At 43.5% G+C, this 19,495-nt stretch overlaps 1 protein-coding gene across 13 annotated transcripts in view; it reads left to right on the top strand.

Moving 5' to 3' along the window:
- Positions 1-19,495, top strand: part of SLX4IP (SLX4 interacting protein) — a 138,431-nt gene that overhangs the window by 114,137 nt on the left and 4,799 nt on the right. For 9 of the 13 annotated variants that reach the window (XM_077814082.1, XM_077814087.1, XM_077814085.1 and 6 more), the window contains 2 exons: positions 9,978-10,087; positions 11,576-13,611. In XM_077814082.1, the coding sequence (XP_077670208.1) occupies positions 9,978-10,087; positions 11,576-12,398 (933 nt within the window). In that variant the 3' untranslated portion in view covers positions 12,399-13,611. The other 4 variants (XR_013345780.1, XR_013345779.1, XR_013345777.1 and 1 more) reach the window with 3 other exon arrangements.

Raw genomic sequence — 19,495 nt, 5'->3', positions numbered from 1 at the left:
CTTCAGCCACCTCCAGCACACTATCTAGTATCCAGCCCGTTTGCATCCCAGTTGCACTCAGGGAACTTATCTATGCACTCATGTTGCACACTGTGCATTTCCTTGCTGTTGTTTCTTGCCCTGATAGCAGGACATCCTTCCATCTAGCGAGTGTGAAGACCCCCAGTGGGCCAGCCTCTATTCAGCTCTAGTCCCACAACTCACTAGAGATATTAGTTGGTGGGTCTTGCATGAGATTATGAGCATGGGCTTGGATACATCGAACACTTGCCCTTCTGCAACAAGCGGGAGACCCTGGCACGTGCCTACCTAGTGTGCCAGGTTGCAGCCCCATTTCCACCTCCTCTAGAATCCCCTCCTGAGGTTCTGGCTACACTTCTCCCCCACGTCTGTTCCTATACACATATCATCCAGGCCTCCACAAAGTTGCAGGACCCCCTCATCAGCCTCCACCTGGAACTGGCCAAACTGGCCATCGGTCCAGGAGGAGGCAGCTTGACAGCGAGGTTCTCTGTGCCTGTGGGGCCTACTTCCATTTCTTGGTTATCTCGTGGATCCATGCAGAGTTCCTTTGGGTGGCATCCACCTACTCCTTGGACTCCTTTGCGGAGCCTTGAGCTCTGGGATTTTCTGCTCAGTGCCCCCTGCCAGTTCCCTCATTTTGACCCTTTGACTTAGACACCCATTCCTGTTTGATCATGTGTTGTCCCATGGAATCACTTGTTTTGTTGGGCTCTGTGGCCCCTCCCTCCACTGAGGTGGGGATGGAGATTTTTATCCTGGGTGGGGTTTGGCACACCTTCCCAGAATTGAGATAGGCTGCAGATATATGCTCTTGACTGTGTATCTATGGTTAGGACCTCTCTAGGAAGGGTTTCTGTGGTTAGAGTCCTCCAGCGGGGTGGAGACCAGAGCTTAGTTCTCCAATCCACACATGGCCAAAAGCTTGGTGCTATGGGTAGAGTGACTCTGGACAGTGCTCTTAGCCATCTCTCCATGGGCATATGTGGCTGGGAGCAGCAATCAGTGAAGAGCAGCCAGAGGCTTTGGGACAGTATCATAGGAACAACACCAAAGTCTCTTAGGTATCTCTGTACAGCGCCGGGCACAAGCTCAGAAGGGGGTCCATAGCACTCGCTTCCTCCCCTCTCGCAGCACTGCAGAAGCGGAGGGTCTGAGAGCGAGCGGAGCAGCAGGGATCCAGCATGGGAACCGAGAACCCAAGGGACCCTGGGAAATGTAGTTCCTTGTCCAGCTCCCTGCCTAGAGAGCCAGCCCTGGAGCAGGGACGGAACTACATTTCCCAGCATTCCCTTGGCCACTATCAACAGGAAAGGGAGAGGGAAAGAGTGGGGAAGCTGTGAGACCCCATGTGCTCCAGCTTGCTGTGAATGGGGAGCTGGCTGCTAGAAGGGGGTGGCGCTGTGAATGGGGAACAAGTATGCCCAAGGAGTAGAAGGCTTTGGCCCAGATACCACCCTTAGAAGACTTCCCCAGACTGGCTTAGGGATGCTGGTGTGACTTCGCCTGGCAGTCCCCAAAGAAGGAACTGGGTGGAATGAATGGATAGTGCCCCTCTCTAGCTGAAGCCTAGCAGGGGAGGTATGTGGACCCCAGCAGGAGAAGTTAAACTGAAAAGTAAGGGAGGAGAGGCTCTATTAGAGGACGTGGGCAGCTTTAGGTACAGTACCAGGCACACAGGAGGATTTCCACTTCTGAGCCATGGAAGCAGAAATTGACTTTTCCTTTCCAGATTTATCCAATATTCAGCAAGGGAATCTAGCACCTGCCTTCCAGATTTGAACACCCTCAAAATTCAGGAGTGCTTAAGCTCAATTTGGGAAGCTGTTACTTCATTTCTCCCAAATCAAATATACTGATCCACTGTAATTTGCTGTAGAAAAATTAGGATAAAATTGAGCAACAAATGCTGGGGTCTTCCCAGTGCTAACTAGGACTTGAATTGCTATTTTCAATAGCCATTGCCATTTTTTTTAGTTTTGTTTATTTAAAAAGAAGACAGTGATATTGCATTGGCAAATTCCCCACAGAAATGAAGAGTGGAAGAAAAGAATAACAAAGGCACCTCAACTTTTCCGCATTTATGTAGGACAGTCTTACAGTATGGATCAGATATCCTCCAATCACACAAGCTGAAAATTGTTCCACTTGTCTGCAGTTCTGTAACCATGCAGGAACCAATCCTGTCTGTGCACATCCAAAATTCCGGCTGAATTCAGAAGGTCCTTGCTTTTGTAACCATACTACGTGATATTTTCAGCCCTGGTAAGCTAAACAGGAGGCCTCTCAGAAAAAGTTAGGAGCCGTAGGAAGTGTTGCTTATTCACTAGGTAATGTGAGACCATCCTGTTACAATAGTAAACCAGTGCAGCACAGAATGCATCTTGCTCGTGGAGTCTAGAATGGGGTCCTTTGCTTCTATATGCAGCCCATTAAAGACAATGAAAAGACTCTCACTTCAACAGAAGTTATACACAGGGTAACTCCCATTTACTGCAACAGAACTGGTTATACACAGGGTAACTCCACTGTCTTCACAGGGTCCTGGTCCCACAGCAGAGGGGTGGCCATGTGAGCTTGTTGCAGAGCTGCTGCTCGGGGATGGGAACCTCCTGGCACTCCAGCCTCCAAAATAATTCAGGCTGCACTTTCTGCACGACTATGTGCTAGCTGAGAGGTGTGCGGGAATTGGTGGCCTCTGCTGCAGGTGATGGGCATCTCAGGTACTTAAAGTCATGGCCTGGAGGAGGGAAGCGCCTAACTCCAGCGCCTAGTGCCTGCGCTGAGAATTTAGAACCCCTAGTGCTGCCATTCCAAGGTTCAAGCATGCTCAGCCTTGGAATTGCCAGCCCTCCCTTGCTAGCAGCTGCAGCTATCTAAGGCTGGCCTCTGACAATTGACCCCATGGCTGTAGCCAGAGAAGCTGCAGGTGGCTCTGTGACTATTGGGGCCATTAAGCTAGGAGCGGATAAAGAAACCGGAGTTAACCTTAAGGAACAGAGGCCACCAGTAGGAAAGGAATGTCAAGGGGAGCAGGAAAAGAGGAAGCAGATCAGGCTTGCAGGGGGAGAATAGACCCAGCTGGCTAGGGAACATGTCCAAGGTAGAAGAGAAACAAGCATAGGGAGAGGTGGTGGTGAGCAGGCAGTAGACTAGCATGTAGATGGGAGCAGAGGGAGAAAGGCTGGTGACTTCAGGTTCCCAGGGGCTAAGTCTTCACTTTGGGGAAATGGTGTTTGCAAGTGGCTTGCTCAAATGGCAGGATGAGCGCTGAGGGTGGGATTTGTCAGAATTGATCAGGTATCTGCTGGCTGTGAAACTTTATTGAGCTGAGACCAGAACCACATACAGTGACTGGTGACATAGGGTGGTACTGGAGACATGGCTACAGAACGTCTGAATGAGGAAGGAGATAAATCTGTGAGGAGTTTCCCCTGATCATTGTGAAATTACTGCTCACTGTAGACACTGGTAAACCCACATGGATATATACAGCTTAATGAGAAAACCTGGGGGCTGAGGGAGCTGTGTACGGCAATGCAGATAGTCATGCAGAGGTGTGTGATCAAAATGAAAAATGTCCCCGAGACTCAGTACCGGGTACACTATGGCACCAATGGCACTGCTACACCAGGCCCACACTCGGAGCCCACGACGACTACATGGGGGCCCACAAAAGGTTAATCCGGCCCTGGCTGGCTCCCACTCACCGCCCTGACAGTGCACGCCGCCTGGGTGCCATGGCATAGGCAGCCCCAAGGAGGGAGAGGTGGAAGAGGGTAGAGTGGGGACCAAGCAGCTGCCTTGCAGGGAAGGGGAGCAGCCAGGGTGTTGTGGGATCATCCCGCCCCCAGCGGTGCTGCCATTCCGCATCCCTGCTAGGCAGCTGCTTGGTCCTTGCTCTGCTCTCTGGCTTCCCCCCTTGGGGCTGCATGTGCAAGGGCATCTGGGCAGTGTTCATCAAAATCTGGCTATGCTCATGTGACCAGGAAGCAGCTCTCTTTGCAAAAAGCTTCTTCTGATCCGTCTCCATTGAAAACCCTGCAGGCTCTCTGATATCGTGATTGCAGACCGCTGTTCAGCAGGCAATGGGTTAATGCTGATCTGAGCTGTTGCCCTTTGTAAAGGCAGATGGGGCTTCTGTTTGCAATAGAGTGCAATAGACTGCCCCACAGATTGCTGGCATAGAGAGGACTAAGGAAGTTGCCCCAAGAAACTCTGGGATACAGCTGGAGGATTTCTTGAACCCAAGAAAATCAAACCGAACGACAAGCTGGGGCTGCATACACACAGGAAAGCAATAGGGCTCAGCCCCTGGGTCCCAACTTAGCACAGGCTCAGGGTCTTGCTCACATGCTCAGGGTCTAACTGACCATCATATTTGGGGTCAGGAAGGAATTTTCCCCCAGGTCAGATTAGCTGAGACCTTGGGGTTTTTTGCTTTCCTCTGCAGCATGGGGCACGGGTCACTTGCAGGTTTAAATTAGTGTAAATGGTGAATTCTCTGTAACTTGAAGGCTTTAACCCATGATTTGAGGACTTAAGTAACTCAGCCAGAGGTCTGAGATCTATTACAGGAGTGGGTGAGGTTCTGTGGCCTGCATTGTGCAGGAGATCAGACTAGATGATCATGATGGTCCCTTCTGACCATCTATCAAGGAACACAGGCTCAGACCCTCCAGTCCTGCAGGGGCCTGGGACTATAGGTTTGAGCCCAAGGTTAACACAATTGGTGTGTGGACACAAGGGGGGTTAAGCTCAAGCTACATTGCTGTGTAGACTTAGTTACCAAATAAGGACCTGTCACACCAATGCATGTTCACCAAATATGCAAATTAAGGCAACAATTTCTTTTGCATCAATTCCAGCTTTTTGGATTTTCAGCCTTAGTGGTGAAGAGGCCTTGGCCTCTGCACCTCCCTTCTGGCTCTCTTCATCCTGCTCCAACTTCTTGGCAGTGCTGCTCTAGAGAACCTGTACTGCTAGGAACTCCCCTGCTTGCAACAAGCTATGGAATCCATGGAGATGGAAGAGGAGGAGAAGGAGAAGAATGAATTTCCGCAGTATTGAGGAGCCTGATCTGGGCCCAAATATAAAGTCAAAGAACTTTATCTTTCATGACCTCTTCCTTTCTGTTCTTCCAGTGCACAGGCACATACAGAATGTGAAGGGAAAAGCATTCTCTCCAATAAATGTTAATGTCCAAGGTACTAACAATATCCAGGTTAGTTCTCTCTTTTAATAGAGATGGCTGTAGCTGATCCCACCAGATTGTGGATTTTGTCAGACCTGATTACCCAAATCAAGGGCACTCTCTCCCCCATTCACATGAAAGGGATTCTCCAACTCATGTGGAGCCAGATAAGTCTTGTTTGAGTACCTTTAATATGAATTAGGTTGGCCCTCAGAGAAAGTCATGTTTTTACAATTGTAGCACTTCATTAAACCACAAGGAATAACTATTTCTGCTAGTTTATCTTAGTTCAGTTTATCTAGCTGTGTGGTATTCAGTCTTTCTCTTACTATTTCCCCCCCTCCCCCCCATTTCATGTCCATCCTAGAGGAGCATCATTTCAAAAGGAGAGAGCTCTGTAAATCTAAACAAAATTACATGCAGCATCTTTCTTTGTTCTCGCCTTATGAGAATATTCTGGCTCGGCCTGCTCATCAAGTGACAGCTTGATAGAGACTATTAAGAGAAAATATAAGACAGTAAGTCCCAAACTACAATTTCAGCGGAGTGGCTGAAAATGAATGCAAATTACATCTGTACTCAGTAATAGAGATACAGGGCCAAATTCTTCTCTCAGTTACACCAGAGTAAATCAAGTTACGGCCATGAACTTAGTCTCAAGTGACCTGTGTTTAATTGCAGGCTCTATCCTAGGCTGACCCCTTGCGTGACCTAGTTCCATATCTGTAATATGGGGATAACAGTACTTCCTTACTCTCAACTTTTGTCAGTCTTTTCTGTTGAGATTGTAGGATCTTCAGGGCATATGTTGTCTCTGATAGAGCCCAGTATAATGGAGCCCTGAGCTCCCATCTGGGACTGCTTGGCACTACTCTACTACAAATAATAACGATTAACTGACTTCATAGATATTTTCTATTAAGTTTGTCACTTGATGAGCAGGTCAAGACAAACGGATAAAAATCTGTAAGTGCAGTTCAAAACCAATAAATTTCCTCCACCAGAGATAGAATGTAATTATCCAGAAATCCATTGTTTTACTGTAACGTAACCAGGCTGAACATAGAAACAGGCTGAGACAAGCTAGAAAGAGACTGAAACCAAACCAGGGAAGTGGGGAAGAGTTGTTCGCTCAGGAAACAAACCTTCCTTTCAATGCAACATCCCAAATCTTTGACGCAAGAAAGTTCAATGTCTGTATGAGCTGTATTGTCAGGTCTATTTCCTAAGTGCCCAACCCTTTCTATCGGCTTTGGGATAATTAGCTGTGGGGATATTTTCACTAGTGTGACTCCAGAAATAGTTCCTTTAGCAAACCAATGTTAAATGTCTGTAAACTAGACTCTTCTGTAATTAGTTGTAAATGGTAATCACTTTGCTTCCTGGCTTTTGCCAGCTGTTTCACTCTAAATTAGGGTTACATGGAAAAGAATTGATGGTTAGACTATCCTTGAAGCACTCATGATGCATCCCCAATAGTTTTGCCTATGTGCAAAAGTCTTAATTAAATAGAGCTGCGTATTGCCTGCTGAAGTGAGGTGGTAGAAGCCATGTATGTGGTTACGAGTAGAATACATGTACATAATACTAACTTCAGAGAACTCTGCTTGTAAGTAGTAACTTTTCTTTCTCTGTAAGCCTGATTTCTGAAGGCTCTCACATGCAGAGATTTAGTGACAAAAAGGAGTGAGCTGACCCTAGAATTTTAAGAACACAAGATTTCTAATGGGTCTTGACAGTTCAAGGGCTAAAGAAGCATTTTAATCTTTTGTGCCCACCCAGTCTCCATACAAATGTAAATATCTTTCTTTAACTATTTGCCAAGAAATCTGGTTTTAATTTGTTAGCAGCAACCCCCATTTCCCGCAGCTTTTTCAGAGTCATGTCACAAGTTTGGCGGCACTTTGACGTTTTTCTCTGTCACTGTGTCATTGTTTATATGATGTCTGTTTCTTCAGTCCTCCTTTTTATGCCTGGAATATTTTTCTTTAATTATTTCACTGGCCAAAAGGAATTTGGGATTACTAGACAGGATGAGAATAGATTAGCCTTTTTTCTTTCCTCAACAAGCCTTGAAGTTCCCATAGGAAATAAATAATATTCCCAAAACATACAGCGTTTTTTATTTTTTTTAATTAACTAAAATGATTAGGCCTAATAGAGAACATAAAGGAAATATCACCAATAATAGTTGAGTATCTTATTGGTATATATAGTGTCCGCTATTGTTATTTATGACCTTTTCTGCCTTCTAGTGTGGACTTATTCCAGCCTTAGGGAGTTTACTTTACTCCTAATAGCAAAAGGCTCTCTAGTTCCCACAGAGTCATTCAGAGACTGACTCATACTCCTTATGTTAATTGTTCAGCTCTCAAAATACAGCACTTACAGGGTGTGGCTCCAAGGGGAACATCCACTGTACTTATAGGGCATGTTCAGAAGTGTTTCACATATAAATCATTTTGGTTTTTATTTTTGATGCCTTAACTCTTTTCTATCACAGTTTATGGGAGAAGCATTTGAAAACAAAATAGAAAGGTCTCAGGTAGCATTATAATCTCTCAGGATTTCACCTCTGAACTATTCATTTCAAACCAGGCTCAGGTCACAAGCGAAATGATATTTGTTGTCTCAGTGTTTGTCTGGGACCTTTTATCCTCATTCCAAAACCACCACACAGTCCAGGCAGGTAGGGTTCTCTGTATAGGTGAGAGCTGAGGTTCATTGGCTGACATATTGAGTATGGGCAGCACCTGTGTACAGTCTTCCTTTGTCTACTTTGTATTCTCGGGTTTCTAAGTGCTACTTTTCACCAACCATTTACTCTTCTCCCCAACCCCCGCTCCCAAAAAAGCACCTAATGGACCAGTGGTCACATCTCAATTGACCCCCTCTTTGGCAATGTCAGCAGAGTGAATGAGATTTGACACTGTGCTACCTCAACAGCCTTAGGGTTAATCCCTACAGGGCAGAGTGGAAGCATATTGGTGGGGCAGCACAGGGGAAACACTGCTGCTACCCAGTCTCTAATTGTTCTTTGGCTAAATAGGACTTCACTCTCCAGGACTATCATCCAGAAATTATTGGGTGAGGTTCTCTGGGCTGTATTGTGCAGGAGGGCAGACTAGATGATTGTAAAAGTCATTCCTTGCCATAAAATCTATGAATCTGTGAAATTCACTTTCCAATTAAAAAATAAAAACCAAACCAGCTCGCCCTCACACACACCCCCTTACAGGGCTCCCCTCCCGGATAATGCACAACCTTATGGGAACGCATTATATAAAATGGGGGAGAGAGTTGGGGCAGGTATTTATGATTCATGTTAAAATAATTGGGGTTTGATTTTGAGATTGAAATTATATGTGTATTTGCCTGCACTTACCTTGTGTGCGCATTACTACAAACGTGCATGGAGAATAGGTGCCCATGTCTGGCTCCAGATGGCTTTGTGAAACTATTAATGCACGCACAATTGTTCATAGAATTTACATGTGAAAATCAGGCTCATAACATCTGTACTTTTTTTTAATTAACTACCCAAATGGCCAGATTTCTTCCCCCACCCTTCCTCTCCTCTCCACTCACAAAGCAGGAAACTGTTTCCACTGAGTCATTTCACTGGGGAGAGAGGTGAGGTTTGGCCCCCTCCCAAAGAACAAACAGGGCTAGTCCCCCAGAGCCATCAGGTTCCCAAGTTATGTCACAGGCACTGGTCATGTACACATTTGCTTTGTGCCTCCACAGTCCCTCTTGGCTTTCCTCGGCTCTTGCTGGTTGCCTAGCAGCATAACTGCCCCTTCTAGACCCACAGTCCAGTGCAGGGGGCATAGTAAGACCGCAGTCTCCCCATCTGCAGAGGCTGGCCCCAATGGAGTTCTTTAACTAGATTGGAGAGGAACAATTCTGCAAGAGAGACAATTCCCACCCACCCCAATGCCATTTCTCCTTTTCCCCGCCACATTACTCTGCCAAGTTCTTATCCCTTCTGTACACAGCCTCAAAAGATTACACTGATGTAAAGTGTCCGGGAGTTAGCAGTGAGGTCAGCAAACAGCCTAACTCTGTGTAAAATTGGTTCATTGTGAAAGGAAATGCTCACAGCTTGAGGAGAAGAGCATTTCCCTTTCTTTTTCCCCATCTCCAAATTATATAAAACCATGGTACTGCTGTTAGTTGAGACCAGAAAGAATCCCCCTGTGGTCTGAGAGTGGCCAACCACGTCAAGCCCTGATCATCAAAATGTTAGTATTAAAAGTTTAACCCTTGCCTTCTTAAATTGAGTAAGTAATACTCTGCATATTTTTAGTAAATATGGAAAGTTATGGGAATTCTTCAGAGAATAGGGGTATAGACCACTGCGCCACTCAGTCTCTTCAGAAAAAAAACTGACAAACACACTGTCTGCAACAGAGATTCCTGGCATTTGTCACAGTTTGAGCCACAAAGATGTCAGATATTTGCCAATGGTTTCCTCAGATGGATTGGAATCTACATCCTTTACATTACATTCTTGTTTGTTTGTGGTATATCTTAACATACAAAATATGTGTAGTGGGAGCCTGAGAGGGGAGCAAACTGACCAAGGTGTCCCAAATATTATAAAATTAAAAAGAATTTTATTCTGAGCTGCTTCTCTAGGCTGTTCAGATTAAAAATAATAAAGAACATCTGTAAGTCATGGCTTTAGCAGCGGAGTTTTATTTTCAGTAATAGAAGCTTAATGGCTCACATTTTAAACCTGTGTTTTCTTTTGGAGCAGAAAGAAAAGCTTTCTAGTGGGACCTCTGAATATTTTGCTGAATCCACTGAAAACAAAAAGTGTAAAATTCCTCCGACTCGAGAGATAAAGCAAGACATCTTGCAAAAGATGTACGTCTACCTCTTTTTTTTTTTCCTATTTGTAAGATGTCAAATATATGATTTGACAATGAGTAATGCAGTCTGGCATACATAGTGAAATGTTAAGTAATGTGCACCCTTTTCTGTATATATAGGATTACTGTAGGCTAGTAAACATAGACAGGCAACTGACTATGAATAAGCATATAAAAACACCCATTCTCATTTTATAGAATACCAGATAGAGCCATTACAACCCACTTGTATCCCTCGTAGCAACAGGCAGAGCCAACATGCTTCCTCTAAAGAAAATTTGAGCCAAAACAAATACATGTGATGTTTGAATCTGGTGGAAAACATTTTTTAAAAAGATTCACAACCCCACCCCTCCTTGTGTGTATGAGTCTGCAATATACAGATGGCAAAGAGGGTCGGGGCAAAAGTTTTTTTAAGCCTGCTTTGTGCTCCCCCATTCCTGGGCCAGCTGTGTGTCAGACTGGTCCTCTGGTGCAAGTTAGAGAATCCAGTGGCCCTAAAGGGTTATTACAGCACCTGGGGATCAATGGATTGCAGTGAGTCCTGGCAACACCCCCTTTAGCCCTAGTCACATCCCCTGTGCTGGCTACAGAGAGGGGATTAAGATGGGAGCCGCTATGCTGGCTCTACATCACTGGAAGGTTCCCCATTTCTGAACTGATCCTCCCAGGGCAGGATATACTAGCTTTAGAGCTGTTTTGCATCAGCAGAACAGCAGAAAGCAGTTTCAGCAAGGGAGAAGCTGTGCTGAGATCTTAGACTTTAAATCCTACGTATGCAGCTGCTGTACTTCTGCATCATGTTAATCTTCCAACCTGTGTGAAGTTTAGATTTGTGTGTAACCTGTGCAGTTGAACAGTGTTTATGTACTGACACTCCATCAGGTCTCTTGTAATTCCATTTTCCTTTAATATCTTTTGGAATATCATCCACTTATTTTACCTAAGTCCTCCTCCAGATGAACAGGCTTGATATCAGCGGGGTAGTGGTTAAATTTTAGTAATACTTTGAAATGTACCAGGAGAAATTCCAGAGAAACATTCTAAATTAGATTAGAAACTAACTCTCCCTCTTTCTCTGCATGTTGTGCATATGTATGTATGTGTATGGTTTGAAACCATATAGTCACATTTTGAAGCACTTCTTTATCTAGCCAGTTTGGGAAGGAATTCAATACACTTATGCAGTATTGACCCCTAACATCTGTAATAAATCTAAAGTTCTGCCTGTTAGAATAAAATTTGAACTCCTTCACAGCTTAGTCATTAATAATTAGGATTCCCCTAGTGCAGTGGAAAATCAGATGGATAGTGCTTGATACTATCCACACTAGACAAACATTATTGTCAAGATGATACACAGACCAGCTTTTTCCAAATTCAGAATGGGGTTGCCCTAGCAGTCTTTCAGAATTTGTAAAAAGGGCTGTAAAAATCAGTAACAATTCTTTATTAAACAAAACAAAATACTTTTTTATTACAGTGTGAAAAGGACAGAAACAAGGAACAGTGACATGAGCAAACCTCAAACCAGCAAGGACACAATGCAAGTGTATCTTGGCTCAGGGGACTCGGAGATAGGGAGCAGGAAGAAGGAACATCAAGCTCCTTCCGATCCTCAGTCTGAAGTAAAATGTAGGAGTATAGGACAACCAAAGGATTGCATGAATACAGCTGAGAGCAACTCGGAGCTTCCTGCCTTAGAACTGGAAAATCATGTTAATCAGAGACAGCCAGATGATGCTAGCAGCCAGCAAACACTTCACTCCGCAGAGTGGTTAAAGATGAGACTTCTAAGCAGTAACCCTCCATGTAGCTGTGAGTCAGCACTGCCAGGTCCAAAAGAAAGTCAAAGAATGACTAAAACACAGAATCAACAAAAGAGTTGTGGTTCAGAGGAAGGGTTAGACCATTGCAAGAAAGTATCTTCTGAACAGGGTCATTTAATCCCCAGAGACGTAGAAAGGAAAAAGAGCAACTCTGATTGTTTAGAACCATCTTCGGAGGAGAAGTCCCTACTGAATCCCAAGTTGTTTTCTAAGCAAGACTTGGCAAAAGCCATGTCTGATGAAGAGTCACTTACTTTGGGAAAAATTCCCCCAAGACCTGTTTTCATAAAAAATAATATACCAGTAATACAGACAAACCAAAATGAGCCAGCCGCAACCACTGAAGAATTATCCCTAATGCCGCTATCCTCTTATTTAAAATTTAACTTCAAACCTTCAGAGAAACTTATCCAAAAAAGAAAGAAAGAGGGAGAAGATGGGCCCAGAAAGTTAAAACTACGGAGACTTAAGAAGTAATGATGTATTAAATATTACCAAGGTGAAATCAGTTGTGCAACCAAACTTGTATTCAATGGACCGACATATATGGTGAGTTTTTAGGAAGCAGTTCTAAATAAAGAGAAGTGATCAAAATACTGAATGTTAAACATAGTGTCCATGTTGCTAAACTTTCTAACAATAAAATGTTAATATTTAAAGCTAGACATTCTATAGGGACGTGTTTTGATTCTACTAATAAATCAGCATCTGGAGATCTGATGACAAAAAATGCTAAAGTAACTTCCACTATAGTCAGTTAACTGGTACAGATTCTCCATTTTTCTGCGGACTACTAAACTCACCATTTTATTCATTGGTACAAGCTCATCATTTAGTCTTTTGGGGGAAAAATACTTGGTTAATTCATTTGGTCTTTGGAACCTTGTCAAGCAAATAAATACTCACGAAAAAGTACCCTAGTATAGGGCTCTCATCTAAAATATTTTCAAGTAAGACCGTAGCCAGATTAAAAACTGATATGTGCAACAGTCATTTAGGGCCTGGTTTTTCAGCAGGGACTCAACATAAATGCACACACTTTTCTCGTGCTAGCTATGCACACGGGGGGTACAATTTTCACATGCATGCTTCACTGAGAGAAATGAAGTTTGTATGTGCAAAGCCCATCCCCTTCAGGTGCAGGAGTTATTGTTGGGGTAAGTGAATGCACACACATTAAAAATCAAACATTATCTGTACTTGAGGGCCACTTACTAAAGCTTCCTTTTGTGTCTTTGGGTTTAAGCTAAATCTGTAGTATTTGACTATTATCAATATGGCATTGGAGTTAGTTCCTAATGTCACATCTTTTCTAATATTGCTTTTATGACTTGTGTACTTCATTGTGTGTACCAATTAACTCATTATTTGTAGTTTTCTTCCTAAAATGGATACAATAAAATGGCAAGAAATTTCATTTTTGGTCAGTCTTAAAATCAATATGGCCACTGAAACTACAGTATATGGAGTCAGTCTCACAAACTCCTACTGCTTGGCACAGAGCTTACTCATATGAGTGCCACCATGTACTTCAGTTGGAATATATATGGCTTCAAGTGTTGCACTTAGTAATCTAAGTGTTGGCAGGTTGGGCCTTAGATGATAGCAGTCATCTTAACAGTTGAGAGTAGGACACTGTCAACTTGAACGGCACTTTTGTACCCACAGTTAGAGCCCTGCGCGGATACAATTTTATAACCACGGATACAGATATGTGCGGATATAAATCGGTATCCGCAGAACCGCAGCGCTCTCCTGGGAACTGCAGTGGTGAAAGGAGCAGAACGTGTGGGGCCCGTAGTTCCTCCATGCAGCTGTACTGCCCGCAACCCCGCCCCCAGCCCTGACCCCAGCCCTTCCACACAGCTGTCTGCGTCTCCTGTCTGGGAGCATGCGCGCTGCTTGAACACAAGAGCATGACCAGGGACAGCTGCTGGTAAGCCTGATGCCCGCCACAGTGGGTGGGGCTGCGGGCGGTACAGCCGTGCCAGAGGAGCTGTTGGTGTGGGGCACTGGCTCCTGGGAGCGGCAGCCCCACGTTCTGCTCCTTTCACCACTGCGGTTCCCAGGAGAGCCCTGCGGTTCCGCAGATACCGATTTATATCCACGGTTATCCGCATCCGCGGATATAAATTTGTATCCACACAGAGCTCTACCCACAGTTGTTACACGTAACCCCTCTGATTACTATGAATGTGAAAGAGATTAAAGAAAGAGACATTTTCTTCATTTTTTTTTTCAGTTTGGTGACTTTGTGTATCTGACAGCACTTTTGTATAGTCCGTTTCACAGCATGCCTGTTGATGCTCACCCATCCCCAGTCTATTCAAGAGGACATTTACGAGTAACAGGAGCAGCAAAGCTGACAGTGAAGAGGTATCAGGCAGAAGTGTAGATGGAGGAAGGGTGGACATGTTTAGTGCCACCCCACAAGATCATTTTAGATATCAGGAGGGAAACAGAAATCATTTGCATATTTATTAAGTGATTTAAATGAAGTATTGGAGCATTATTTAAAAGGTGCTCTGTCAGAAAACTGATTTAAAAATATAAAAAATATTCCATTATCAGTGTCATATTAAAGTATCAATACAAATATTTTAGACATTTAGTATATTGCTGCGTGCATGGTCTATGTGAAATAGTTGAGTAGTATAGAGACTGAGACAAGGAAAGGTTATAAGCACGTGTTCCACCTGAGTTCTCAATTTCCATTATTTCCAATTTGCTTGTGCCTGGATCCCTTTTGCTGTGAGCTTTCCAATACATTCTAGGTTGTAGCACAATTAGGGTGTTAACAACAGGAGAAGTTCAGATGATAATCCGTTAACATGCATTGACTTGAGTATGGAAAATCACTTGAATTTCTTCTTTCCTGTTTATCCCTTTCTGCCTATTAAGAGATCCTATGCATAGTTCATCAAGACTGGCAAACTCATTGACTACAGCTGTAATAAACACTAACATGTTTGAGCAAGCAGGGCTCAAATTTCCCATTGTTATATTTTTTTAAATGCTTTAAAGCCTTTTTTCACAAAGGGGGGAAAAAGCATAAAGTCAATTAATTCAAGAAGTTCTGGAAAGCAAAATCTGATGGCATACAGTGTGTATCATCATGTATTATTATTAGTCGGTATTACAGTTCAAAGTTATGGTTACATTTTCAGTTGAAACACTCCCTTTAATTTAGTTTTCATCTTAATTGAATAAGATAGAATGCATATACTTTTAAAGCAGTTATTCAGGCAAGAAATTATCCAGTGGTGAGACTTTCCAAAGCACCTTGCTACAGCATAATCCCCAATTACTCCTGGAGCCTCAGCTGGCACTGCTGTGCATAATCACCATTTTTCATCTGTGTAAGGTAAGACTACCATGAATGATTCACTCAGGTGTGGGCAGATCTTGCTGAAGTTTTTCATGCCTCTATAACCATCTGTTGCCATACACTCTTGCTACCTTTGTCCTTCTGATCTTGGCTGTCCTGGATCTTTAGGTTTTTCTGATGCACTCTCCAACCACATACAGCTCATTGAGAAAAGGTTATGATCCAGGATCATGCTGGTCAATGGTGTTGAGTGATATCCTGAGCTAGGCTTAGGAACAGAAAAATGTAAGAAATGTTTTTCGTGGTCAACAGATTATGAGCTAGCAGCGTGGATTATTGGGACCCTAATTTTCCAGAAAATTTGCTTCAGAACATGTTTAGTATACTTCCAGGTAAAGGTAATATTAAGGACTCAGTTGTATTCTGCAGTGATGATGAACCACTTTGCATGAAATAATAAATACTTTCTATGATATGGGGGCATACCCTCTTTTTTAAAGTGGGACTTCAAATCACTGTGAGAACTGAAAAAATTGAAGGGCATAATTTGCTAGAAATTTCTACTGCCAGCACAGCTGGCAGAGATCTGTCAAGAGAGGTCCAGGGAAAGGTTAAGGCTGTGAGAAACTGACTGGCCAACCCCAGGAAATGCAAAAATCATGCTTAAAAAATATGTATTTGTTGTAAAGAATGAGACCTCCTTGCCCTAAAAATGTATCATCCAGGAAACTTTTAACTGCTGTGATTTCTTGAATACACACATAATAAAGCAGTTCTTTCAAAGTTTGGTAATCTGTAATGTCTGAAAACTATCCTTTTTGTGTTTTTAACATTAAAGCTGTTAAAATTTTAAACTTAGTAAATGTCTTAGATCAAAGGCTGGCTTGGCCTTTACAAGTTTTATGTATGAAGAGAAAACTGCTAAAATAAGTTCACTTTTGGTCAATGGTAATCTGCAGGAATATTATACAGCTATCAGAGGTCTTATCATAGGAGTAATAAATCATGTGCTAGTTCTGGTTAGTCTACATGTCAGAAGTCACATTTCTGTATATCAAGGATCAGACTAACTATGTATTTGTGTGTGTTTGTAATTGTACAGCACCCATTTCAGTTGTTTTTCTTGGCTCATAGTAACTGCAAGAAAATCATTTATTTTGTTTCCACCAAAAGAACAGAATCGGCAGAAAACTCCACTTGTCACTACCTGTGGCTCTGCTAAAGGAAACTTGTGCTCAAGTGAGCTGTGCAAAGTAAACTGCCCAGTAAGACTGACTCCTCAAGTAAGTTGCCTTCCCAGTAAGAAATCTGCATGTCGATTATATGAGTTGAGTGCTAGCAGATTTTTGATGTTTACATCTCATGGGCTTTTGAATGGCATATGACACATCCTGCTGAATAGTACAAAGGTGTTGGGATGGGTTGATTGTTTTTTGTGTTTCTAGGGGAAGTCAAAAAAGAACTAGATAAATTCATGGAGGATAGGTCCATCAATGGCTGTTAGCCAGGATGGGCAGGGGTGGTGTCCCTAGCCTCTGATTGCAAAAGCTGGGAACAGGCGGCAGGGGATGGATCACTTGGCAATTACCTGTTCTGTTCATACCCTCTAGGGCACCTGGCATTGGCCACTGTCAGAAGAGAGGATACTGGGCTAGATGGACCTTTGGTCTGACCCAGTATGGCCGTTCTAAGATGGGCTGAAGTAAAAATAGTATGTAAAAGGATAGATTTTTTTCTGTGTGTTGATCAGAAAGCACTTTACAGAGGAGGACAAAGATCAGTTTTTCCATTGAATACAGGAGCAAAGTGACTTGCCCAAAGTGACAGAGCAATTCAGTGTTAGAAGTGGGAGCAGAATCCAATCCAGTGCACTTTCCAGTGGACCCTGCATTCTGGCAAGTGCCTTTAAGCCTTTAACAGCTTGACACATTTATTTGATGGACCTCCAGCATTCTGGGTGAGGCCACTCAGAATCTGTGATTTTTCCCCAGGGAAAAGGCGAACACCTTGTTGGGACTTTTTTTTTTTTCCCTTTCCCCTTCTGTTAGGGAATTGCTTTTTGGGTCTGATGACTTTGTCTACCTCCTAATTTGGAAAATTCTGTAGAGGGGAGATTGACATGGACCTTCCTCGTTATGATCTAAGTCTCCCCTGACCTAGATGAGAGGTTGAGGAGGAAGAGATTCTGCCCCCATCCCCAGCAATGACAGGGAACCCTGGAATATCATCAGTCTATGTTTGGGAGGATCCTGCTCCTCATTTTAGGGGGAGGAGCCAATATGGCCTGTTCCATCTTCACAGGGAGAAAGGGGTGGATGTGGAAGAGCCTTGTTCACAGGATGGGGTGGAGACCAGTCCTCGTTCATCTGTATGAGAATTCCCAGGCTTCATGGCATAAATAAAAGCTTTAGGCTGTGCCCCGGACCTGGTCCCACAGGGCTTCCTGTGGTACAGGACTAAAGCAGGGGCTCTGCCTGTGAGGCTAGGTGTGCAGCATAGCAGGGCTCCAGAGCGGTGGTCTACAGGAGGAAAGAGCAGCTGCCAGCTTCCCTCTGAGGCTGCAGTGAGAGGAGAAGCACCTTTCCATGATGGAAAGAGAGAGCCATGCTAACCACACCTGCCATTGTGAAACACTGGCTGCCCGAGCAGAGGTGGTAGTGAACAGTGTCCACCTAAGCCACACTGACAAGCCAGCTGGGGGAAAGCCCCTGGCCACTGTTGCAGAGAGTTCTTGATACCTTGTCAGAAGTCCAGGGAGCTGTCGCCAGCTAGTGGAGTGGGCTGCAGCTTTACCTCACCCTTTACCATTGGGGCCCTAATGCTTAGAGTGGCTAACCAGCATCGAAGGCACCCAGCCAACACCAAGAGGGCTCAACTGGGTGACAGGTGAGAAGCTGCATGATGCTACCTCTAAGGAGAAGTGGGCAGAGTTACCCTGTAGTGGCAGGGAGCTGCTTCATGAGCAAATGCTAGCTCTTGCCATGCACATGCTTCAGTAAGTACAAGAGCAAGTGCTGTTGGTATGCCATCTAATGAAGGAAGATACGCATCACCCCACTGAAGGTGTTTGCAAGCTGCCATTGAGCCTGCTTATGCACTTTAGAGTTGCTAGACAATGGTATTGCTATAAGTTTACAACATCAAGTGCAATTTGCATACATTAAGAGTGGGGAAATAATTGCTCACAGAAGAAAGTACCTTTCCCCACCCCTTGGAGACAAGAATCTTAGAATTAAAGGTTATTTAATACATTGAATGGTTTTAGAAATGCCTGACTCTATATAAGCTGGACAGTATTTTTCATATTAAGGGGCAGTGACTTTGCTGTATTCAGTGCAAGTGTAAACAAACCAGTTTATAGGTTCATCTGGTTGCAGCTACAGCTCCACTGATGCAGAGCAATGGAGAATAATTTAATTGTTTTATAAAGTTTGTATTTTTAATAGTTGTATTTTTAAAAACTAACTCAGGCAGCAGACTTGTTTCAATGCTGAGCTGAATAAGCATAAACATACTCCAGCAGCAGGAGGCTGCTCCTGACCAAAACTGTGTATTTGCCCAGCCCAATACACTGGCAAAGTAACTTCCACAAAAAAAATAAATAAATGTGGGCTTTACTTTTGCCATGTGAAAAAAGTTTGTGTCCTTATTTATTTTTACAATAGAAGAGACCAGCTCCCCCCTCCTGGCTGTATCATGTTCTGAATTCACCACTGTAAATTGTGTTGCTACCACTTAGTCACAATAAGCATATAGTGCAAGGTTTCTCTATGGCAACCTCCCATAATTTGATTATCTGGTTATGAATAAGCAGCATCCTCTGCTCAGAGATGGTATTACAGATACATGAAGTCCAGTCTTTTATATTAGACTGAAAAATGGGCCCTTTGTTTAGCAAATGTCCCACCTAGACAGTATAAAACTTTCCCTCTTTAGTTACATGGTAGGTTTCATACAAGAATCTCAGTACAAAACACTTGACTGACACTCATTAAGCCTAGAAACTTTCATTATGTTTCATTTAGATTTTGCTCAGCCTAGATCTTAAAGAACTGGTTACCTCTTGTGAAATAGTTTGAACCTGTAGACATGGCCATTGAATGGATGTTATTTGAGACAAGCAGAGGCAGAACCTAATGCAAAGTGCTAACCCAGTTTTTGGTTTAAAAAGGAGAAAGTGGGATTAAAACTGCTATTCTTAGTCACACTGGGAGTCTACTGGCCTACTCACAGGAGGCAAACATTT

Source organism: Eretmochelys imbricata, chromosome 3 (genome assembly GCF_965152235.1).
Source record: "Eretmochelys imbricata isolate rEreImb1 chromosome 3, rEreImb1.hap1, whole genome shotgun sequence".
NCBI lineage: Eukaryota > Metazoa > Chordata > Testudines > Cheloniidae > Eretmochelys > Eretmochelys imbricata.
Note: the sequence above shows the minus strand (reverse complement) of the source record. Positions and strands in the feature narration are given on the sequence as shown.